General features: G+C 46.0%; 1 protein-coding gene across 1 annotated transcript; it reads left to right on the forward strand.

The window, feature by feature from the left end:
* The first annotated feature begins 1,402 nt into the window (after positions 1-1,402).
* Positions 1,403-19,785, forward strand: LOC131583417 (sodium/hydrogen exchanger 2-like). The gene is made up of 11 exons (XM_058847458.1): positions 1,403-1,475; positions 2,719-3,182; positions 3,889-4,139; positions 7,328-7,545; positions 11,118-11,314; positions 14,536-14,625; positions 16,750-16,820; positions 17,836-18,000; positions 18,429-18,531; positions 19,586-19,720; positions 19,774-19,785. The coding sequence occupies exons 1-11, from the start codon at positions 1,451-1,453 to the stop codon at positions 19,783-19,785; spliced, it is 1,731 nt and encodes a 576-aa protein (XP_058703441.1). The 5' UTR covers positions 1,403-1,450.
* The last annotated feature ends 513 nt before the right edge of the window (positions 19,786-20,298 follow it).

Here is a 20,298-nt window from a genome sequence, read left to right on the forward strand (position 1 = left end):
TCTTAATTACTTCTTAATTGCTGTTAAGAGCACTCTTCTCCCTTTTTCAGAGTAATGAGTGATTTCTTCTTAGATATTAGGAAGAAATTCTTCCCTGTGAGGGTGGTGTGGCCCTGGCATAGGTTTTCCAGAGAAGCTGTGGCTGCCCTGGAAGTGTCCAGGGGATGGAGCTTGGAGCAAGCTGGGACAGTGGGAAGTGTCCCATGGATGGGGGGTTTTAATGAGATCAGCTTTAAGGTCCCTTCCAACCCAAACATTGTCTGAATCTATGAAATTCAGAAGTGGGTCACCAGCCTGTCACTGGCACTCGATTTTGGTGTCACAGGCGACTGAAGGGAACAAATAGGCCATCGATCTGTCTGGCAACAGCCCTGGGCCCCAGATTTTAATTACCAGTGTTCTTTGGGCTAAATTTGTGTCTCTTGAAACATCATCAACCTAAATGAAACTTCACAATGGAGGAATTTGACCCAATAAATTTTTTTCCCCACTGCTTTATTAAAATCCATTAAACACTCTTGCAACTACCTTTATTTTTCCATTTTTCCAGCTATTCTGAGCAACTCAGTTTTTGATCTTTTCAGGAGAGATGAAGAGAACTTTTCCTGTTAATCTTTTTTATGGGAAGCTTTAAGCAATCATAGAGCCTTATTTGTCCCACACAGGTATCCTCCATCCCTGCAGCTCTGTATTTAGCCCAACAAACTGGGTGATTTGCTTGTTGCACCAAATGAAAACTGATTTACAGTAATGTTTGTGTTGTGTTCTTCATGTGGGTACTGCAGAAATCCAGGGAAGCCCGTTGTGTGATGGAGCTGTTTTGGGATGGGGTTTTTTATGGGACCTGTTCAGTCAGAAGTCTGTCTGTTCTAACAGCAGTGAAGATTATTTTTTTCCCCTCCAAGAGAGGTTTATGAAGGACTGGGAGCCAAAATACATCAAGAGTTGGGACTAAAATGTGAGTTGTACCATTGGTCTGAGGGCACACAAGGCATTTCCTCAGGGAAGCATCTACAGGAGGACACTGTTTGTGTACATGGCACCAAAAAACACCACTCTACAGTGGGATCTCCCAGCTGGAAACTGATGGACCAGGGAGGGAAACCAGCCTGAGGTGGAGCATTTGCTCCTCCCTTTGCAGCCGCCCCCACGAGCGCTGGTGTCTCCAGCTTCCAACCACTCACCCACCGCAGCGGGAGCAGCTGCGGCTCCCAGGGACATGGAGAGCCAGGGACACAGAGCTGCAGCTGTCCTGGCTGGGTCCTGGATCTCCTGCATCCTCCAGTCCCAGCAGGTGGGAGCCCTGCAGGAGCCGCTGTTGGAGGATGTGATCCTGGAGAACATCAGCTGGGCTGCCGAGGAAGCCCAGGGCAACGACTCCTCAGAGCACGCGTTCTTCTCTCTGGATTATCAGCACGTCCAGGTCCCCTTTGAAATCACGCTCTGGATCATGCTGGCATCCTTGGCCAAAATAGGTGAGGCCTCCTGAGAGGATGAGGAGGGATGGGGAGTCGCTGTGGGGGTGGTGTGGGCAGGGGTGGCCTTTGCTCCATGTCCTCTCTGGTTTGGAGCCTGAGGTGACATGCCAAACCCTCAGAATCTGCACACTGTGTGCCAGAAACACTGCACAGGTGGAAAACAAGTTGCATTTTAGGTTGGAAATGGTGGTTTTCCATCTAGAAATTCACACCTGGGAGTGCTGCTGCTGTTAGGAGGAAAAATACCGGGTTTCCAGGAGGAGGAATTTGATTTAACTGCAGGATGCACCAAGGTGTGTGTTCATCTTGATTTCCTTGCCAGCCATGCTCTGTGCAGGTGGTCCACTGACATCTTCATCTTAAAATGAAGATTCCTTATTCTTCACAGAATGCCTTGTGTCTGGCCAAGGAATGATTCCATCCATGTCAGGGTGTTACACAGCCTAAAATAAAATCTCTGTGCATTGATTGTTCATGCAAGGTCATCTATGAAAGATTTAAATTATGCAAAGTATCTGATTTTTTATATTTTCCTCTGAAAAATTTGGCACAGAAAAGTGAAAATTTTATATAAATATCATATTACATAATGAGACCCCAATTCTAGTCACATGCATGAAGACATAAAAATGATCAGAGATTTTAAAAATTCATATTCTAATTAGGTTTGTTTCAATGATTTTTTAATAACTCACCTTGTACTTGTGGTGGTTGTTCTAATGTTGGGCATTGCACAAGACAGGCTTGATTGCACATTTTTCAGCTTTCTAGCTTTAAATGCCAATGATTAAATACTATTAAAAGTGGACCTGTTTATAATTAATGGGAAGGATTTTTGTGATTTTAAAAAAATGTATAGAATCTGTATTGTGTTTAAAATTAGAAGTTGCTATTTCTGTTAGTGCTGAAGATGGGCTGCTGACTAGCTTACATAATTAATAATTCCAAATACTGTTTTATTTATGCAGATTATTACTCTTTGTTTATTACCTCAATATATCTCTCTAACCTTATGATATGATGAAATGAGGTCCGAACAGACGGGAATTTGAGGAAATTTGGTATTTTCAGTAATTTTTGGATTTTCTAACTGATTTCTGAGCAACTTCACCCTCACTGTGTGAATTTATTTGTGCTACTCTGAGGTGAAACCTGCTGACGGTGGGAGTGTGGGGACCTTCTGAGGGTTTGGGCTGGTGAGATAACACCAGTTTTATCTCTCTTTATCTGTGTCCTCCAGGGTTCCATCTCTACAACAAGCTGCCTTCCGTCGTTCCCGAAAGCTGTTTGTTGATATTTGTGGGGCTCATCATGGGGGGAATCATCTATGGGCTAAATGATAGGTCACCACCAGTGATGGACAGCGACATCTTCTTCCTCTACCTTCTGCCCCCCATCGTGCTGGACGCCGGCTACTTCATGCCCAGCCGCCCCTTTTTCGAGAACATCGGCACCATCCTGCTCTACGCGGTGGTGGGCACCATCTGGAACGTGTTTGGGATCGGCTTTTCCCTCTATGGGATCTGCCAGGTGAAAGCCTTCCAGCTGCAGGATGTGTCCCTGCTGCACAACCTCCTGTTCGGCAGCCTCATCGCCGCCGTCGACCCCGTGGCCGTGCTGGCCGTCTTTGAGGAGATCCACGTCAACGAGAAGCTGCACATCCTGGTTTTTGGGGAATCGCTCCTCAACGATGCCGTGACTGTGGTAAGGACCAGCCTGAACTGGGGCATTTAACCCGCAGAGGATGGTGCTGAGTGATGAGATGGGAGAGCTCAACCTGCAGAAAAGGAGACTCAGGGAAGACTTAATTTCCCTCTACAGCTCCTTGAAATGAGGTGGGGTTTGGTCTTTTCTCCCAGGGCGACAGGATGAGAGGAAATGGTCTCAAGCGTCACCAGGGGAGGTTTAGATTGGCTATCGGGGAAAATCTCTTCATGGAAAAGGCAGTCAAGCATTGGCACAGGTTGCCCAGGCAAGTGGTGGAGTCACCACATCTGTGAATATTTAAAAACCATGTGGATGTGGCACCTGGGGTTTAGTGATGAACATGGCAGTGCTGGGTTAATGGTTGGACTTGATGATTTTGGAGGGCTTTTCCAACCTCAATGATTCTGTGATTTGTTAAGGGAAAAGGCATCAACAACCCCTTCTAGCAGAGGACTCCTGGTCCAATTCTCTGGCCTGAGGTCCTGGGCAGCATTCAGGGGAACTTAGAGCTTTTCAGGTTTCTCTTTGACTCCATGTCTGGGGACAGAAATGTCCGTGAGGGCTTCAGCAGTCCCCTGGTGGGAGCCAGACCTCCTGGGCAGGAGGTGATGCTGCACTTGTAGAAATCCCAGTGGTGTATTTGGTGTCAGGAACACATCTGGTGAACATCCAGTTAACAGCTGTTCCCTCTTTCCCCCACAAGGTGCTCTACAAGCTCTTCCGCTCTTTCTGTGAGATGTCGACCATCAAAAGCGTGGATGTTTTTGCTGGGGTTGGAAAATTCTTCGTGGTTGGGCTGGGAGGAGTTTTAGTGGGGCTGAGTTTTGGGTTCACCGCCGCCTTCACCACGCGCTTCACCAAGGACATCCGAGTCATCGAGCCCCTCTTCGTGTTCCTGTACAGCTACCTGTCCTACCTCACTGCAGAGATGTTCCACCTCTCCGGGATCGTGGCGTAAGTGAGGCCCAGCAGCTCCTCTCTCCAGGAAAACTCCATGCCTCTATTCACTGAAAAATACCCAAAAACATTTTAAAATTTGGAAATCTCTGTATGACAAGGAGCAGGGCCCTCGCCAAGTGTCGCTCTGTTTCCCAAAGTGAACGTCGATGGCTGATGGTGGATTTATGTAGGTTATTGAGGAATGTTTATTTGAGCTCCATGGGTTTTTTTTGGAAAGGTTGGGTGTTCCAACAGTGAGATGTCTGGTAGGTTTGGCAGAGCTGGAAGAAGTTTCTTAGCTTATTTTGTTATTTTCCACATGGCCCAGTCAAAACCAACATGGAAAGAGTTACAAAGAGGATTTAGTCAGCTCCTTGGAAAGGTTTGGTCTCAGGTTTGCAGCACATCTGTTCTCACATCCCCTTCCCCATCTGCATGTCCGGCCTGGCAGCCCTTGGTGTGACAGATCAGTGAGTGATGGGATGGGAACTGAAGCCTGAAATATTCCTGCTTTGTGGGAGCAGAGGATTCTAATGGAAACCTCTGCTTTGGAGGGTCTGACTTGGCTCCAGAAGCTCAGACACAGCTCATGTCTGGCCTCAGGTGTCAACCAACACATCTGTCTCCAATAACACTGGGAATCTGCTGGCCAATTTCAGCCAAAGCTGTCAGAGATCATTCAGTTAATTTAATTTTCTTTCAACGGGGTAGATCTTTCAGTAAAATGAGTAATTTTAGGCCAGATCCTTCAGATTTAAGAGACTAATTAAGCATTGTGCTTACCTCGTTGGACATCTCACTGTCAGAGCAGATGCTGAGACAGAAGTAGCCAGAAAGACCCCAATGCTCACCAAAATCTCACCTTGGAAAGGAGAGAGAGAGAGAAAAACCGGAGGGATCCAGCCCTCCTGGATTCTGTGGGCTGGTATCTATTGGTTGTGCTTCTCCTACCCAAACTGAGTCAGCTGGTGCTGAGGATCACAATCATTTAATATTCCCCCAAAGACACCAAAATGCACCTACCCTGCATCAGTGGCTGCAGTGTAAACAACTGTGCAGCTGATGAGAATGAAGATAAAAAGAAAATAAAACAAAAGAAGTGGGCTCCCAGCTCAGCACAGAAGTATCTGGGAGATCTATTTTAAAACTAATGATGTTGCTTTGGATATAAACCATTCCTGCATCTTGCAGATTTTGTTTCCTCAGCTGGTTAATAGGAGCAATATTTGAGTGTTACTGAAAACAATTCCAGCTCTGGGAATAGGTAGGAAAAACCTATTTATAGGAGTGCAAGACAGAACAGTGAAATAAATATGCTGCATAATCATCGTGGAGCAGAAAACATTCAATCCTAATGGTGTCTCTTTCTATCAATCACAATCTGCTGTACCCATTATGGAACCCATTTGCTGTTCTTTTGAATAATGCATTTTTTTCTAAAGCAAAACAATGGCAAAGGCAGCTGATTCCTGCACTGTGCCCTTCTAATTGCCAAATTATAAATGCCTCTCTTATAGATCTGGAGTTCAAACAATTCATTCTGTTGTGGCCAGGGAATACTGTATTATAAGAAGCAGCTTTTGGCTGTTTGTTTCTTTGAAAAATAATTTGATTGCCAAAAACTCAATTCTACATAGTCCAAAAAATAGAAAAAATCTGAATACAGCTCAGTCTGTGAAATGGCTCAGCAAATTGGTTTTAGTTTGATTTTTTCCTTTCTTATTCTCCTTTTTTTTTTTTTTTTCCCCTGCCCCTTGCCTTGGTGGCAATGTCCATCTTTAGCCAGGACAAGAAAAGTTTATTCCCTTTCTGTGACCCTGCTGCCATCCCCTGTCTGTTCTCCAACACGCATTCCCAAACCACAGCTCTGGAAGTTACTTGCCCATAAATACTTGGATTTCTTCGTTTTTAGCTGCAACTGTTTTCTCCACTATTTATTGAGGCAGACACAGAAACTGAAGAATTTATTATTTTTTTTCAGTCTGTGGTTCAGTTCCTGTTGCTCTTTCTGGCAAAGCAGGTCAGACCTAAAAAGGATAAATCAAACCAGACTTGTATTAGAATATTTTTTTGTTCTGGTACATTTTCTTAGGAGATGAGAGATGTGAACCTAAACATTTGGTGAAAAAGGGATTTGAATCTTGGTCTCCTGCTGCTGGATGACAGAGGATCCCATTCCTCAGCAAAAGCATTGTGGCTTTCCATGTTCTGACCTTTCCTGTCCTCTGCTTTTGCCACAAATCCTCTCCCTAAAGCCCACTTTTGAATTCAAACAGACCCAAATGTTTGTGTCTTCAAAATAATGTGAGATGTTACTGAGATTCTGGGGTTAAACAGGCTATTTTCAGTGCAAAGCAGTAATTTCCTGACAGTTCTCTGAGTAGTTGATAGTTCTGGGTGAGCCACCACCTCTCTCAGCATCTTTCTTTGGGTCACTTACCTGTCCTGGTCCCAGCAGGTGTGACCAGGTCACACCCAGAGCCAGGGAGAAGCCAAAGTTCTGCTTCTCTCTTGGCTTTTCTGTGACCCAACATCGTGATGCTCCCTGTGGAGGTGGTTTTCAGTGCAATAAAAATATGGATGGCCTTACCAAACGGCACTGGAGGTCAGATCTTGGCAATTTAAAGCCCTTTTTCTATTCCTGCTGCAATATTTGGAACAAAAATGTTTTGGTCCAGACTAAAATATAAAAAATGGAGCTTCAGTGCTTCGAGTGCTCAATTGTTTTGACAGTCTGGGATTGCTGGCCTGAAAATGTATTGATTTGAAAAGCTGATGAATTAGGCTAATGCCATGTTCCCTGGAACTCGAAGAAGCAATTATCCATGAAAAATTGCCAGGCAATTGCTAGGCCAGAGTTTGGCAAAGTTAAAGAACTGGAAATGGTGTGTGGGGATGGGAAGAGTTGGGTGTTAGTTGGAGGTGTTGCTTTGTGCCCTGATAAAATGCAACATGTGATGAATTGTTTGTCTGTGAAAATCCACATTTGGACAGTTTCAGCAACCTATAAAGTATTTTACTGTCCTAGTGGTCCTGATACTCTTGGCCTGATGTAGGAAGTGAATCAGCCCTCAGTGAAATGTCTGCAAACACCCAAAACTTGATGAAACCCACTTTTTTTTTCATAAGTGATGTATTGATGTTTGTCTTAAGGTAGAAAAATGTATTGTTTCTTTTCCATTGTTCATTTTTCACTTCCTCAGCATCATTTCCTGTGCCATGGGCATGAAGCGTTACGTGGAGGCCAACATCTCCCTCAAGTCCCACACCACAGTCAAATACTTCATGAAGATGTGGAGCAGTGTGAGCGACACCCTCATCTTCATCTTCCTCGGAGTTTCCACCATCGGAGAAAACCACGAGTGGAACTGGCCCTACATTTGCTTCACGGTTATTTTCTGTCTCATTTGGAGGGCGCTTGGTAGGGGAAATTGCAGAACTTGATTTTTCATGTATGTTATTGTTCATGGCAGTGAGGGATGAGATTCCATTAGATGAGAGGGTGCTCTGTCCCTTCATCATCCTTTCCCGTCACTCTGCAGTGTGATTATTCCAGATGGGAATGCTAGGACTGGACTGGGACATTCCAGCCAATGCTTCCTGCTCCTCCACCTTACTCAATCCCAAATCTTACATTTGGCTGCAGTTCCCTGCTCTGTGCACTCACTGGTGCTGGATAGAAGCTCTCATGAGTTCTATTTTATCCATGTCTCTTTTTTTGCCATGATCTTCCTTTGCCCTCCTTCGTTGCCATGATCTCCTCTTCCATTGCAGTGTTTTTCTTGGTATTCTCCCAACAGGAGGGAATCTGTAGGTACAGAACTTGGGGTGAGAGATGCATGAAAATCCTCTGACCCCATATTCTGAATTGGGGCAGTTTAAGGGATTTAATTAATAACAAGCCATGTACAGCAGCATCCTTCACTGGGAAACTGGAGGAACATTCCAGTAGCTGTCCTGGGTAGATGAAATTTGGGATGTAAGGGATGCGAGGATGCTCCTGCACCTACTCAAGAATTTCAGGCCAGGGTTGAGAGTGGCAGAATTGGGGAATTGCTGAGGTTGGCAGGGGCCTGTGGAGATGATCTGCTCCAAGCCCCTGCCTGAGCAGGGTCAGGCAGGTAAGATTGTGTCCAGATGGCTTTTGTTTATCTCCATGGATGGAGAGTCTGCAGCATCCCTGGAAAACCTGTCAGGGTGTGTGACCAACCTCACAGCAATAAAGAGTCCAAGGCCTGGTGATAATGAGTAGCAAGACAGGAAAATACTCTCCTGATAACTGATCTCTGTATTTTCTTTAGTCACAATTACAGTGAAAACCCAAGTCCTGGTTCCAGAATTCCCTGGAATCCCATTTTCATGCATTGAAAATGACCAGAAAAAATAGATGTGCTGTGTTTCCATTCTCCTCAGTTGCATCTTGTGCTGATTCTGTGCTGGGAGAGGCTGGACCTCCACTTCTCTTACAGTGTTTGGCACCTAATGAGTGCAGAGTGCCTCAGTTATGGATATTTTTATATATTAACAATATTTGTGAAAATAACAGCTCCCATTTTTGGCAAAGAATTCCTGAGCTTAAAAACATTCAATGGAGGATTTATGTTTACAAACCAATGAGTCAAGCAGTGAACTTGAATTTGACAGACACCTCAAGAAATTGTTTAAATAGGTTAGGCTGTGATTAGCAAGGCAGAGCAGAATGGGGTTTATTAGCTGTTAGGACATGCCAAAGTTTGTTTTAATAACTGTGCACCATACTTGGAAATGTGCTCATTAGTCAGTTTTTTGTACATTCAAGTGTTTTATTACCATTAAGTGGTTTCTCTTAAATTATTTGCTCAGATAAAAGGAGTTCTCAGTGAGTTTGATTTTTTTTTTTTAGTTCAAAAATTCTTCATTGCAAGATAGAAGAAATATAGCAATGCTAGAAAAGCACCCCAAAAATCCTCACTAAACACAGCCCTTCTGAGAGCATCTTAAATTATGCAGCACATTATTAGGGGAGGGCTGAGGCTGCAGCCACCCTTTTCCAGTGAGAATCTCCCAGGAATTAAATAAGAACACACAAAGCAGGGTTGGAAATTGTCTGAGTGGTTCTGAACAGGGTGTTCCTGTCCTGCAGCACCTTCCTGGGGAGCTGTCAAGGAGCTGGGAGGATCAGAACTGGGAAGGGGCTGCACCAAGCCAGGCTGGGAAACTCCTGCCTTGGAGATGGTGGTTGAGATTAAACTTTGACCTGCTTAGAGCCATCCAGCAGCTCTGGATTAATTAATTAATAATTAATAATTGGATAGTAGGGAAAATTTCTTCATGGAAAGGGCTGCCAAACATTGGAATGGGCTGCCCAGGGCAGTGGTAGAGACAACAGCCCTGGAAGTGTCCAAAAAACGTGTGGGTGTGGCATTTGGGGACATGGGTTAGTGGTGGCCTTGGCAGTGCTGGAGGAATGATTGGACTTGATGGCTTTGGAGGGCTTTTCCAGTCTTAACAATTCCAGGATTCTGGGATTCTGGAGGTGCTTGAGGCACTGATCCAGAAAAGGGAGGTGCCTCCACATTTCCTTGCAGGATTTGGGGATTTTTGGGCAGTGCTGGGATTGGTGTGTAAACTGTACCCCAGTCCTTCATAGAACACTCTCAGTGCTTTACATATTTGAGAAATGATTCTGCTGAAATCTGGGGAATTCCTTTGGTATGAGGAAGATCATCTAAAAAGGAAAATAGAGCCCTTGCATGGCAGCACTGGGGCTCTGCTGATATCCAAGCCCTGGGGAGATTTCCTCCTGCTCTTTCCCAAGGTATCTGCAGGAGAAAATACATTTTGCTCAGAATGATTAATTGTATGTCATCTCTTGGAGCAAACTGGCCTTGAATTAGTTTAGGGAATGCTAATAATAATTTATGAGGAAGGATTAAATTAAGACAAAGGCCAGGATATCAGCTCAAGTAAATTTCATTGCTTTAAATCATTGGCACTGCCTGAGCTGTAGAGTAGGGGTGGATGTGATCTGAGGGAGGCTTTGTTTTATTTATTTTTTAAGTTGCAAAGAACCTTGACACCCAAGTGCTTCCCATCTGCTGGTCTGGGCACCAGTTGTGCAGAGCTCCAGATATGGGGAAGGTGTCACAAGGTTTCCTATTCCCAAACATCCCCAGCTTTTTGTTTTCTTCAAACTCCTCCAGTGTACAGTCAAAATTCAGCTATTTTTAGCTGTAGGTGTGTGGGAAGATGTTTGATATGTACATAATAAATGCACTGTTTTTATTTCTTTTACAAACACCCTCTAGAAAAGCAACAGTGCTGTGGCTCCAGCTAATTCCTAACGAAAGTCGGTGACAGGAGGTGCCATCAGTTCCCAAAAAGGCTTTTAATCTTCGGGAAATGGGATGTTTATCACTTCCATTGGTATTAAAATCATGGCCTCCTGATTTAAGGCCTGACTTTTTGTACCTTTCTGCATCTGTTTGTGCATTTGCAAATGGCTGTAAATCACAGCAATTGCTGTGTCACCTCAATTTGTACAGTATAAATCTGAGGGAAAGAAATAACATTAACACAGGTGGAATATAGCTACTTATCCAAGATACTGCTTGGAAACTTTGGCAAATAGGAGGGCAATTTGTGGCTAAGTTGTTGCTGATGATTTGCCTCAAAAGCATTTGTAACCTCAGCAATTCAGTCATTTGTTATCACCAATTAGAATAAATCAGTTAATATTTCGGACTGTAGCCAGTCAATATTTGTAATCCGTCAAATTAGAATATGTTGGGGATTAAGTTTTATCTGGACAAAGCAAATTTCAACCTGTTGGATCCAACCAGAACAAAAATTCTCTGGTGGGATATTGGGAATGTTCCCCCTTGTGCCCTGGCTAGTTCCTTGTGGTTGGTGTTTACCAATTCCATGATGTTTTACTGGAACTTGTAGGATAATGAGTTTTCTCTAATTGTTCTGTTTGATTGATGTGCCTCAATCTACCTTCCTGCTTTCCAGGGGTTCTTGTGCTGACTTTCTTTGTGAACAGATTTCACGTGAACACCATCACCAGTAAGGACCAGTTCATCATTGCCTACGGGGGGCTCCGAGGGGCCATTTGCTTCTCTTTGGTTTTCCTGCTGCCTGACTTCCACAGGAAAAAGCTCTTTATTGCAGCAACAACTGTCGTCATCCTCTTCACCGTGTTTGTACAGGTAAAACCAGTATTGGGCACAGACTGGGGATTAGGTCCCCTCCAGGAATCTGATGGAGAAGGTTCCCTCATGCTGGGGCTGTAAGTTCTGGTGCTCCAACAGTGAGTTTGAAGGAATTGTGGTGCTCCAGGGCTCGGGAGCAGCAGCAGCTCTCAGCATTGCTGTGACATCTAGTGGTAAAACCATTCCTGCAGCTTTCTGTGGGATGGGGGTCTTGGATGTCTCCCTGCTCCTCTCTGACCAGCAGCAGGTCTCTAAGGGCAAACACAGACACATTTGAAGGAGGATGTGGTGGAAAAACTGGGGTTGTCTGGTGCTGAAGTGATCAAAGCCAATGTCCACCTGCTGTTTATCCCAAAAAGTAAAGAGTGGGTCTCCACATGACTGAAGTGAGTGGGATGTGGAGGTTTGGGAAAGATCTCATGGAGGAAAACTCCCTGTGAGCTCCTGGTCAAGGACATGAGGTCCATGAGGAGCTGCTGACCAGGAGCCACCCTCCTCCTGCCCTGGGATGTGTCCAGTCACCTCTGGGAGATGGTGGCTTGTGGTGCCAGCTGCCAAGTGGCCCTGTGGCTGAGCATCACCGTCAGAGCAAATCCCTTCTGCTTTTCCTGACTGAACCCCTCAGGTGGGTTGGGGTTGATTTTTCTTCCCCAAGTCCACCTAAATCCTCATCCTGAGCTGGAAGAGTGGTGGAGGAAGGATCAGAGTGTGTTGTGCCAACGGGATCAGAGCTGGGAGCCGCAGGGCAGTGGGACTGGGCACAGCCTCAGCCCAAAAGGAGAGAGCAGGGGCCAGGCCAGGGAGGGGGGTGCGCTTAGGTGGAGCTTGACAAGTTTTAAGATGCAAATTTGGGTGAGAAATTGAAAAGCCCCGGTCCCCAGGCACGTCTGCTCATGCTGAGCCACTCTTGAGCCTCACACAAAGGTTGTTCTAAGGCAGCAGCTCCAGGCTTTGGGAAATCCTTCCCGGGGCCAGGAAAAAGGGCTTTTGTGTAACCTCAAAGCTCAGCTGGTGATGTCATCCCCGTGCAAAAGGGTGAGAGTGAAACAAGGTCCCCGTGTCACCGGGGAGACCCCCTGACCTTCAGCCATTCACGGGAACATTGTGTCTGCAGAGGGGCTGTGCTGGGGCTCCAGGGATCTGCAGGGCCCACCACAAGAACAGGGGCAGGAAAAAAACAGGAAAATTACTTAAAACCTGAGGCAGAGGGATGTTGCTGGAGGTCAGCACAGAAAAGGTGGGTAAATGTAACAGAACCTTCAAAAACCTGGGTTTGGAAATCAAGTTTGTGGTGCTGCTGCCAGACACATCGATGGATACATTATTGAGGACAAGATATTTTTTACCATTTCAGAGTCTTTCATGGCCACTGTGTGTGGAAAGGGAAAGAGAAATATTGTTTGTGAAACAACTTTTGTGCATAGTGGACATTTTTGTTCTTGTTTTGCAAATGTTTTCTTGTTTATGCAAAATGTTTTCTTTATATTCACAGTGATCTCAATATAGGCTTGGTGGGGAATGTCTGTGTTAAAATAGGACAGAAACCAAGGCAGAGGAGATTTGAGCCCTTTAAGGCTGGTTTGGGCCAGGAAAGCATCTTGTCAGAGCTCAGACCCTCCACATCCTATGACTCCCTTGTAAATCCTGCTCCTGCTGGCTGGGAACCCTCGTGCCACAGAGGAATGAGCATCCCTTGAGCAGTTTGGCTTGGTGACCTGTGGCTCTTTCAGTGCATTGCACAAGCCAGGAAACTCCTCTCTTTCAGCCTTCCTAACCCAGTTGCATAAGGCTCTTCCCACAACAAGCCTGGTTAATCATTTTGAGGAAGGTGACTGAGCCATTGTCAAGTCCTCAGTGCTTCCAAGCAGGCTGGACATGTGCCACTTAGACCAGGAAATTCCCCGGGGAGCTCTCTGGGCTTGTCTGGAATGTCACAACCACCCCTCACATTGTTCTGACTCTTGGTGTGGTTTTAAAATCAAATCCTGTTGGAAGTTCTCTCTCTCAACTTACTGGCCCCTGACCTCTGCCACGAAATTCTGAGCAAACATAATAATTGCGAGGGGGGGAGGTTGTTTGATGCCTGCATTGTCCCACTGGATTTCTGGAGGTGGAAAATGTTGTGTGAGCTGTGACAGAGCCGTCAGACACTCCCTGGGATGAGTTATCCCTGGTGGGAGGAGGAGCAGCACAGGGGACCTGCAGGTGTGATGTGAAATGATGTGTGGCCTGGAATGACACATGGGATTCCCCTAAGAGTCCCAAATGCTGCTTTAAAATAGAAACAACTGTGGCTGATTATCCAGGAAGGCAAGAGGCCAAATTGCACAGTCTCTGCTTAATTTTTGTAATATCTATTATTTTGGAATTTTTGAGTTCTGTGTTATTGACTCTGAATAGCGACACATTTTTTATTGCTATTAGCTATTAAAATGACACATTAATTGTTTCTGCAATTAAAAATGTGTTCAACTCTCCTCCGTGCCAGCATCTGTGACATTCAGAAGTCATAAACATCAACTACTCCATCATTTTTGCTGAAAACATGTCCTAGGAAAGTCATTTCATACGGAAGTCGGACTAAGAAACACATCACAGCAGCATTTTAGTTCTCTCACGGGGCTTAAAGGATATTAAAACTTTTCCCTTGACCCTTTCCACCTGGTGGATGCTTTGATTAGGAAACTTAGGCACTGGCTGGCCATCAAAGATCGCTGGAGTTATGGTGTGTGACACACAGTGCTTAAGGAGTGAGCAGACAATTGCTGGTGGAGGCTCCGTGCTGAGAAATCTCGAGGATTATCCTCATTTCAGGCATTTGAACTTGGATCATTTCAAGCCCCTTTCCATCTGGGAGGCCACCAGCAGCAGCAAACCACAGGCTTGACCTTGGAATTACTGGTTGGCTTTTTGTGGTCTCGGAGAGGCTGGAGGAGGCGAGCGGAGGTTTCCTCCCCCCATCCTGCAGCCTCTCCGTGAGTTCCCCTTGACAGGTTCCTACCAGGAGCACAAACAGAGTATTTGGGGTACACCTGGGAGAACAATTTCTAGTCCTGTTGAAGCTTTGCAGGTTTTATCCTGCCAGGAAAGCAGGGCAGGTGAGAGAGGCTGCTCGAACACCAGAACAAGGTCGCTGTGGCTCAGCCCCACGCCGGTGGCTTTTGTTCCAGTGCAGGGAAAAGGAAAAGCTGACTTTTGTGTGGGTGGTTACTTTGCAGGGAATGACCATCCGCCCCCTCGTTGATCTGTTGGCTGTCAAGAGGAAAAGGGAGAGTGCTCCCACCGTGGGAGAGCAGATCCACATTCGGGTAAGTGGAGCATCCATCAACGCACGGCCAGAGCTTGCTGATATCTTCTGGAATGTGCATGTCTCCAGGGACCCTGCAGATCTGCAATTTTACCTAAATCCTCTGCAGGTCAGCCTCTTTCCATGTGTGAAATCCTGTTCAGCTTCCTAACCATGGGTTATTTTTGCATTGGAAGAGCAGCCATCAATCAGGCTGATATAACATCAGCTGGTGCACAAACATGAGAGAAAAAGATGATTTCTTGCCCAAAACTTTAAGCTCTGACCTAACTCAAATTTCTCTGGTCTCTGGAGTGAGAGAAAGAAAGTCAGGCTTGGTTGCTTTCAGGATTAGGAACTTCCATGTGTTCTCCAGTCCTATCACCACCATTGCTTCAGATATTTTTGCAAAAAAACTAGGAAAGGGAGGATAAGGTTGGTTGCTGTATTTGGAGGGAACCTCTGAAGTGCAGCATCCCTGGAACTATTCTAGGCCAGGCTGGATGGGGATTGGAGCCACCTGGGATAGTGGAAAGTGTCCCTGCCCATGGCAGGGGAGTAAGGTCCAATCCAACCCAAACCATTCTGTGATTCTACATCCATAATCCAAAGGTGGGATTTCATTCCCCTTGTTCTCACCACCCAAATATTGGTATTTGTAGTCATAGAGGGCTTCAGGGCTCAGCTCAGCTCCATGAGATCAGCTGCTCTCCCACTCAGCTGAGCCTTTGCATTTGCATCTTCATCCAATGGAAAATTAATATATTTCTGAATCTAATTGTTCAATCCCAGCCACGTTCCTGTGGGTATGGCTCCTTCAGGAATATTATTGTCATTGTCCTCTTTAGCAATAAAGCCATTGGGGCTGAGGACATTTGTAAAACCTGTTTGGCATCCTCACAATGGGGTTGGACTGCAGGGCTTTGTCTGAGGTTAACACAACAGCTCAGGAGGCTGAGGAGCCTTTTCTAGTCGTGAACAGAGAAGACTTTGTTCTTTTGTTAGGGTGTGAATGGTAAATCATCTCAGAAATGTGTTTATTAGGAGGTGTGAGCTGAAAATGGCCACTCACCAATTTAGCTGAGGAGGTAAAAATGAAGATAGCTGGAAATCAGGGATGCAGAAGCCAGAAGCAGCTTTCTTTCTCAAGTTTATTTTGCCATCTGGATAGTCGGGATGTTATTGCTCACAGGAGTGATGATCAGAGTGTGTGAGGGTAAATCCAGAGAATTAGAGTAGTCTGGGTTGGAAGGGACCTTAAAACTCATCTCATTCCACCCCCTGCCACGGGCAGGGACACCTTCCCTTATCCCAGGTTGTTCCAAACCCCGTCCAGCCTGGCCTGGGACACTGCCGGGGATGGGACACGTCAGTGCTTCCCTCCAGTGCCGTGTTTGAGGAACACACAGCCATGTGAGGGCACTAAACCCACACCAGCCTGCAGGGCTGGGCCTGCTGCTCTGAAACTTTTCTGTCTCTGACCCCCCAAAAAGATAATTTTAAAAAGATTTAGAGCTGTAGGAAGTTCCTGGGTCATCAGTACCTGAGTGTGGATGGGCAGCAGAGCAGAGCGCTCTCCCAGTTTAGAGATGCCATTAGGAGGAAGAACAGTTTGGGAAATTACAGGGATTTAACTTGTAGGTGGGCAGCCCAACCAGGCTGGGATTTTTTATATAACTTTAAACAATAATAACATATTTATATGAAGTATGATACGCTGATTTCATTTAGTGGGAAGTGTCCACAGTATTTATTATTCAAGATTAACATTTATGTGTTACCTACATTTATATCCTGAAGATACTGATTTCCTGAGACAAATTGTCCTCAAAAACCCCAAGATGAGCCTTTCCTGTTGGTCAAGGCCCAGAGGGCAGAACATGGGAGCCATCAGCCCTCCTGTACCTATCACAGAGAGCAGATTCACAGCCCTCAGCATTTATTCTCTGCTTGCCCATATTTAAAAGCAAACCACTCATTGTACTCCAGCACCAATGGATGAGTGGATGGAGAATTATCCCAGTGCCTTCTCTCCTTGTTTCCCAGCTCCATATCCCGAGCTGGAAGCATCCCCTGTTGTGTGTGTGGCTGGCTGGGTTCATCACGTATGCAACTGGCATCAAGCGAAATCCTCTCTCCTCTTTAGTTCTTGGATCATTTGCTGGCTGGCATTGAAGATATATCTGGACACTGGGGACAGTATTACTGGAAAGACAAGTAAGGATTTGCCAAAATACAACTGTGTACACGTGTAGGAAAAAAAAAGGAGGTTGGTTTCTGTTCCCAAATATGTGGGCAGCTGGGCCTTGTTCATCCTCATGGCAAGAGGGAGGTGACAAAAGGGGACAGCAGGTTTTCAGGGCACTTCCCTGCTTGCAGACACCTCTTGTGCATCACCCTAAAAAGATCCTTTCTCCTTTCCTGTTGTGTTTGTCCCTTCTTGCCCAAAGAAATCTTCTGGAAGTGCCAAGGCCGTGGCACTCAGCTTGTTGCTGTGCACATTTAACATTAAAGAGCTGAGTTTGCAGCACTGCTTGTGGTGGACTGAAATTACAGAGGATCTCTACAAATTTCTGTAGCAAAGTGTTCAATTTTCATTGAATTCTGGGAGTTTGTACATTTTAAAATTAAAAAAAAAAAATTATCAGGATTAAAAAAAAAAATACCATAAAATATGCTAAGATGATTATTTACCGGGTTCCATTCCTTGGTGGTCCAGTCACAGATGCAGCTGGTAGAGATTTTTTAGGAATGCCCATGCTTGGAAGTGCCACTAGAGGGTATGGGAGTCACTGCTGCTGAGGAGCATCTCCTTGTAAGCAGATCTTAGAGAGATTGATGATCTCAGAGGTCTTTTCCAATCTAAATTATTCAACGATTTGAGCAGAAAAGAAGAGGAAATGGCTCAAGAGGGAATCTGGAAGTGTTGAAATCTGTGGCTGCTGCATGTGCTTGTAGCACTTCTACAAGAGTTCATGATATATCTGGCACTTTTGGGGAGTTTTTATTCTATTTAGCAGAGTTTTAATATTTTGACTCATGTACTGTAGTGCAGAAATAATTAGGACTGACCTCTTGGACCATCAATTTCTGAGGAGGAGTTAATGGGATATAATGGAATTTAATGGAATATGGGGCAGTCGTGGGCTATGACCCTGCTGCCTTGCTCACGTCTTTTGGTGCTGAGGAGTCAGGGGAGAGGTTAAACCCACCTCATTTTGTTCTCCAACAGATTGGAATATTTCAACAGCAAATACCTGCAGAAGATCCTGCTCAGGGAGTACGACCAGCCCAAGTCCAGCATCGTGCTGCTCTACGAGAAGCTGGAGCGCAAGCACGCCATCGAGCTGGCCCAGGCTGGGCAGCTGGGCCACGGCCCAGCCCACCCCTCCTTCCTGTGAGCAAACACCAGCCCAAACTCAGCAGCTGGCAGCTAAAAATGAGGGGCTGGATGAGCATCACCCGGCACTGATGGTGGCACGTGGAGGGTCACCTGTATCCCCACGCGTTCATGGGAAATGGTGCCCCGAGGAAGAGGCTCCTGCCCAATTTTGGATGGGTTTGCACTGTTAAATGTTCTGAATGGCCACTTCAGACCTCACAGATGGTTCTGCTCTGCCACAGCTCCCCATGGCTCTTTTATCCACCGGGGAGCATGTGGACAGCCCAGCAAACGCCGAATTCCTGCTTTGCCGTGAGCTCCATCTGCGAGGATGAGCTGTTGGCTGTGCTGGGATCCCAAAGGGGCACTGAGATTTGGGGATGCACCTCCTGTGAATCTTCCAAAATAAGGGGTTCTGCTTTCCTTTGCAGCACCAGCGACAGGACTGTCATAACAGACCAAAAACTGGAGGACACTCCAAATCCTGATGTCCTGGACAACATGCAGGAAATATTGGCGAGGAACCTGTACCGGATCAGGAGGACGGTATAACTTTTCCCTCAATCCATATTTTAAGTGTCCAATAACACAAATTTCCTCGGTTATCCGAACAGCCTGAGCAGATGTTATGAATATTTCCATAATTACCCAGGATGTCTCTTTGTGAGCAGAGAATAGTTGGCTGTGTGGAGCCAGATCCAGTTTCCAAGTCAGTGGCACATTTCTGTTTGCTGCCTGACAGCTTTTGAAAGGTTCACCCAGTCAGCCTATAATTTCATGGAATATTTTCGGCATCGGTACCCGGCAGTGAAAAGGAGAAAGGAGGAGCATGTGGAACATCAGGCACTGGGTTAGCAGATCCAGCAGCAGCTCCTAGGGCAGAGCAGGGATGGGGTTATCCTCATGGTAAATTTTTCCCCTTGGAAGAGAGGTGTGAGTGGGAATTAATCTGCAGAGCTTTTAAATCCACCCAGCAGTTTTGCCATGGAACTGGTACCAGTGGTTCAAGGGCATAAACCCCACTTGCTGTCTACAGGACCATGGATCATGTCTGGGCTTTCACACAGCACCTGGGGCTGTGCATTGGAATTGCTGTCTGTAGGGAGACTTAACCTTAAAATCCACCTAAGCCTTTGTTTTTTGGATTACACACAAAACACGGAGTCTTCAGAGGTGGGGCTGGTGTGGGCAGCTCAGCACAGAAGGATCAGCCTCCCCCTCCTGTCCCTTTGCTGAGCTGAGGGAAGCAATGGGATAAGGCTGGGAAGAAACCTATGGACATGGTGCAGGGACGATGATGAAGGCACAGCTCCAGTTTTGTGCTTAGTCCTGCATTAGTCCAGCCTAACCCCTCATAGTGACAACATTATCCCACTGGTGTTAGTGGGAGATTTCAGCTTGGCTGGGTGGTGGCTTTAGAAAGAGGATTTATGGTTCCCATTGTCTGCATGACTTGGGAAGGTGGGGTTGATACAAAACATTGGGGGCTGAAGCCGTGAAGGCACCTGGAGCAGAGTCCCTGCGCTCCTTCTGTCACCTGGACTTCCAGGTGTAACTCAGTTCTTGTCACTCAGTGACTTTTTGGGTGATTCCCCTGCAGGGCCCGGCGTACAACAGGCACACCCTGCCCGGGGACAGCGAGCCCACAGAGCGGGCCAAGGAGATCCTGATCCTGCGGCACAAGAGCCTGCTGGTGGAGGTGAGCGGGAGCGACTCCTGCAGCTCCAGGAAGGAGGTAAGAGGGAAACACAGGCAGGCAGGACCGTGCACAGGCTGCTTTCCCCACAGCCTGCTTCTTGATGGTGGTGTTCCCTTCCAAGGACAAGTCTTGTTACTTTACCTTAAAATCAAAGAAGGGTCTCAATCCCAAACTGCATTCCAATGAATGGGAAAAATTAAAAAACAAACCTCCCCAACCCAGCTCCTGGCAAACCAAGGAACCATCCCAAGCAGTGCTTTGTGAACACAGACTTCCACCCGTGCTGGGAAAGTTCCTCACTAAGCAAATGTAACTGAGGTCTGGTTTTCCCATGTTTTCTTTTCTGGGAGATTTCATCGAAGACAGGAATTTGTCTCCCCCATTGTCAGTGGTCCAGAGGGACTGTAAATATTTGAAACTGCTCAGTGTTTTTTCCCCCCCCAACTCTTTTGAAAGGGCAGGAGCATTTTTGTGATCTTTCTTGCTCATTCTGGAGGTGATTTTTTTTTTTTTGTTTTTAAACACATCTACAGTTCTGGGCAGGCTTGAAAGAAGTAAAATAGAGGGAAGTTTTGCTTACCAGATTCCTGTGAGAAACAAAAAAATTTCCAGTT

Source organism: Poecile atricapillus, chromosome 12 (genome assembly GCF_030490865.1).
Source record: "Poecile atricapillus isolate bPoeAtr1 chromosome 12, bPoeAtr1.hap1, whole genome shotgun sequence".
In the NCBI taxonomy this organism is placed as follows: domain Eukaryota; kingdom Metazoa; phylum Chordata; class Aves; order Passeriformes; family Paridae; genus Poecile; species Poecile atricapillus.

Bases quoted from the DNA above. Each gene is read 5' to 3' on its own strand.
- LOC131583417 (XM_058847458.1), top strand. From the start codon at position 1,451: ATGCTGGCATCCTTGGCCAAAATAG. The intron at 7,546-11,117 runs GTAGGGGAAATT...CCTGCTTTCCAG, and splicing joins TCTCATTTGGAGGGCGCTTG to GGGTTCTTGTGCTGACTTTC. The intron at 18,532-19,585 runs GTATAACTTTTC...ATTCCCCTGCAG, and splicing joins TGTACCGGATCAGGAGGACG to GGCCCGGCGTACAACAGGCA.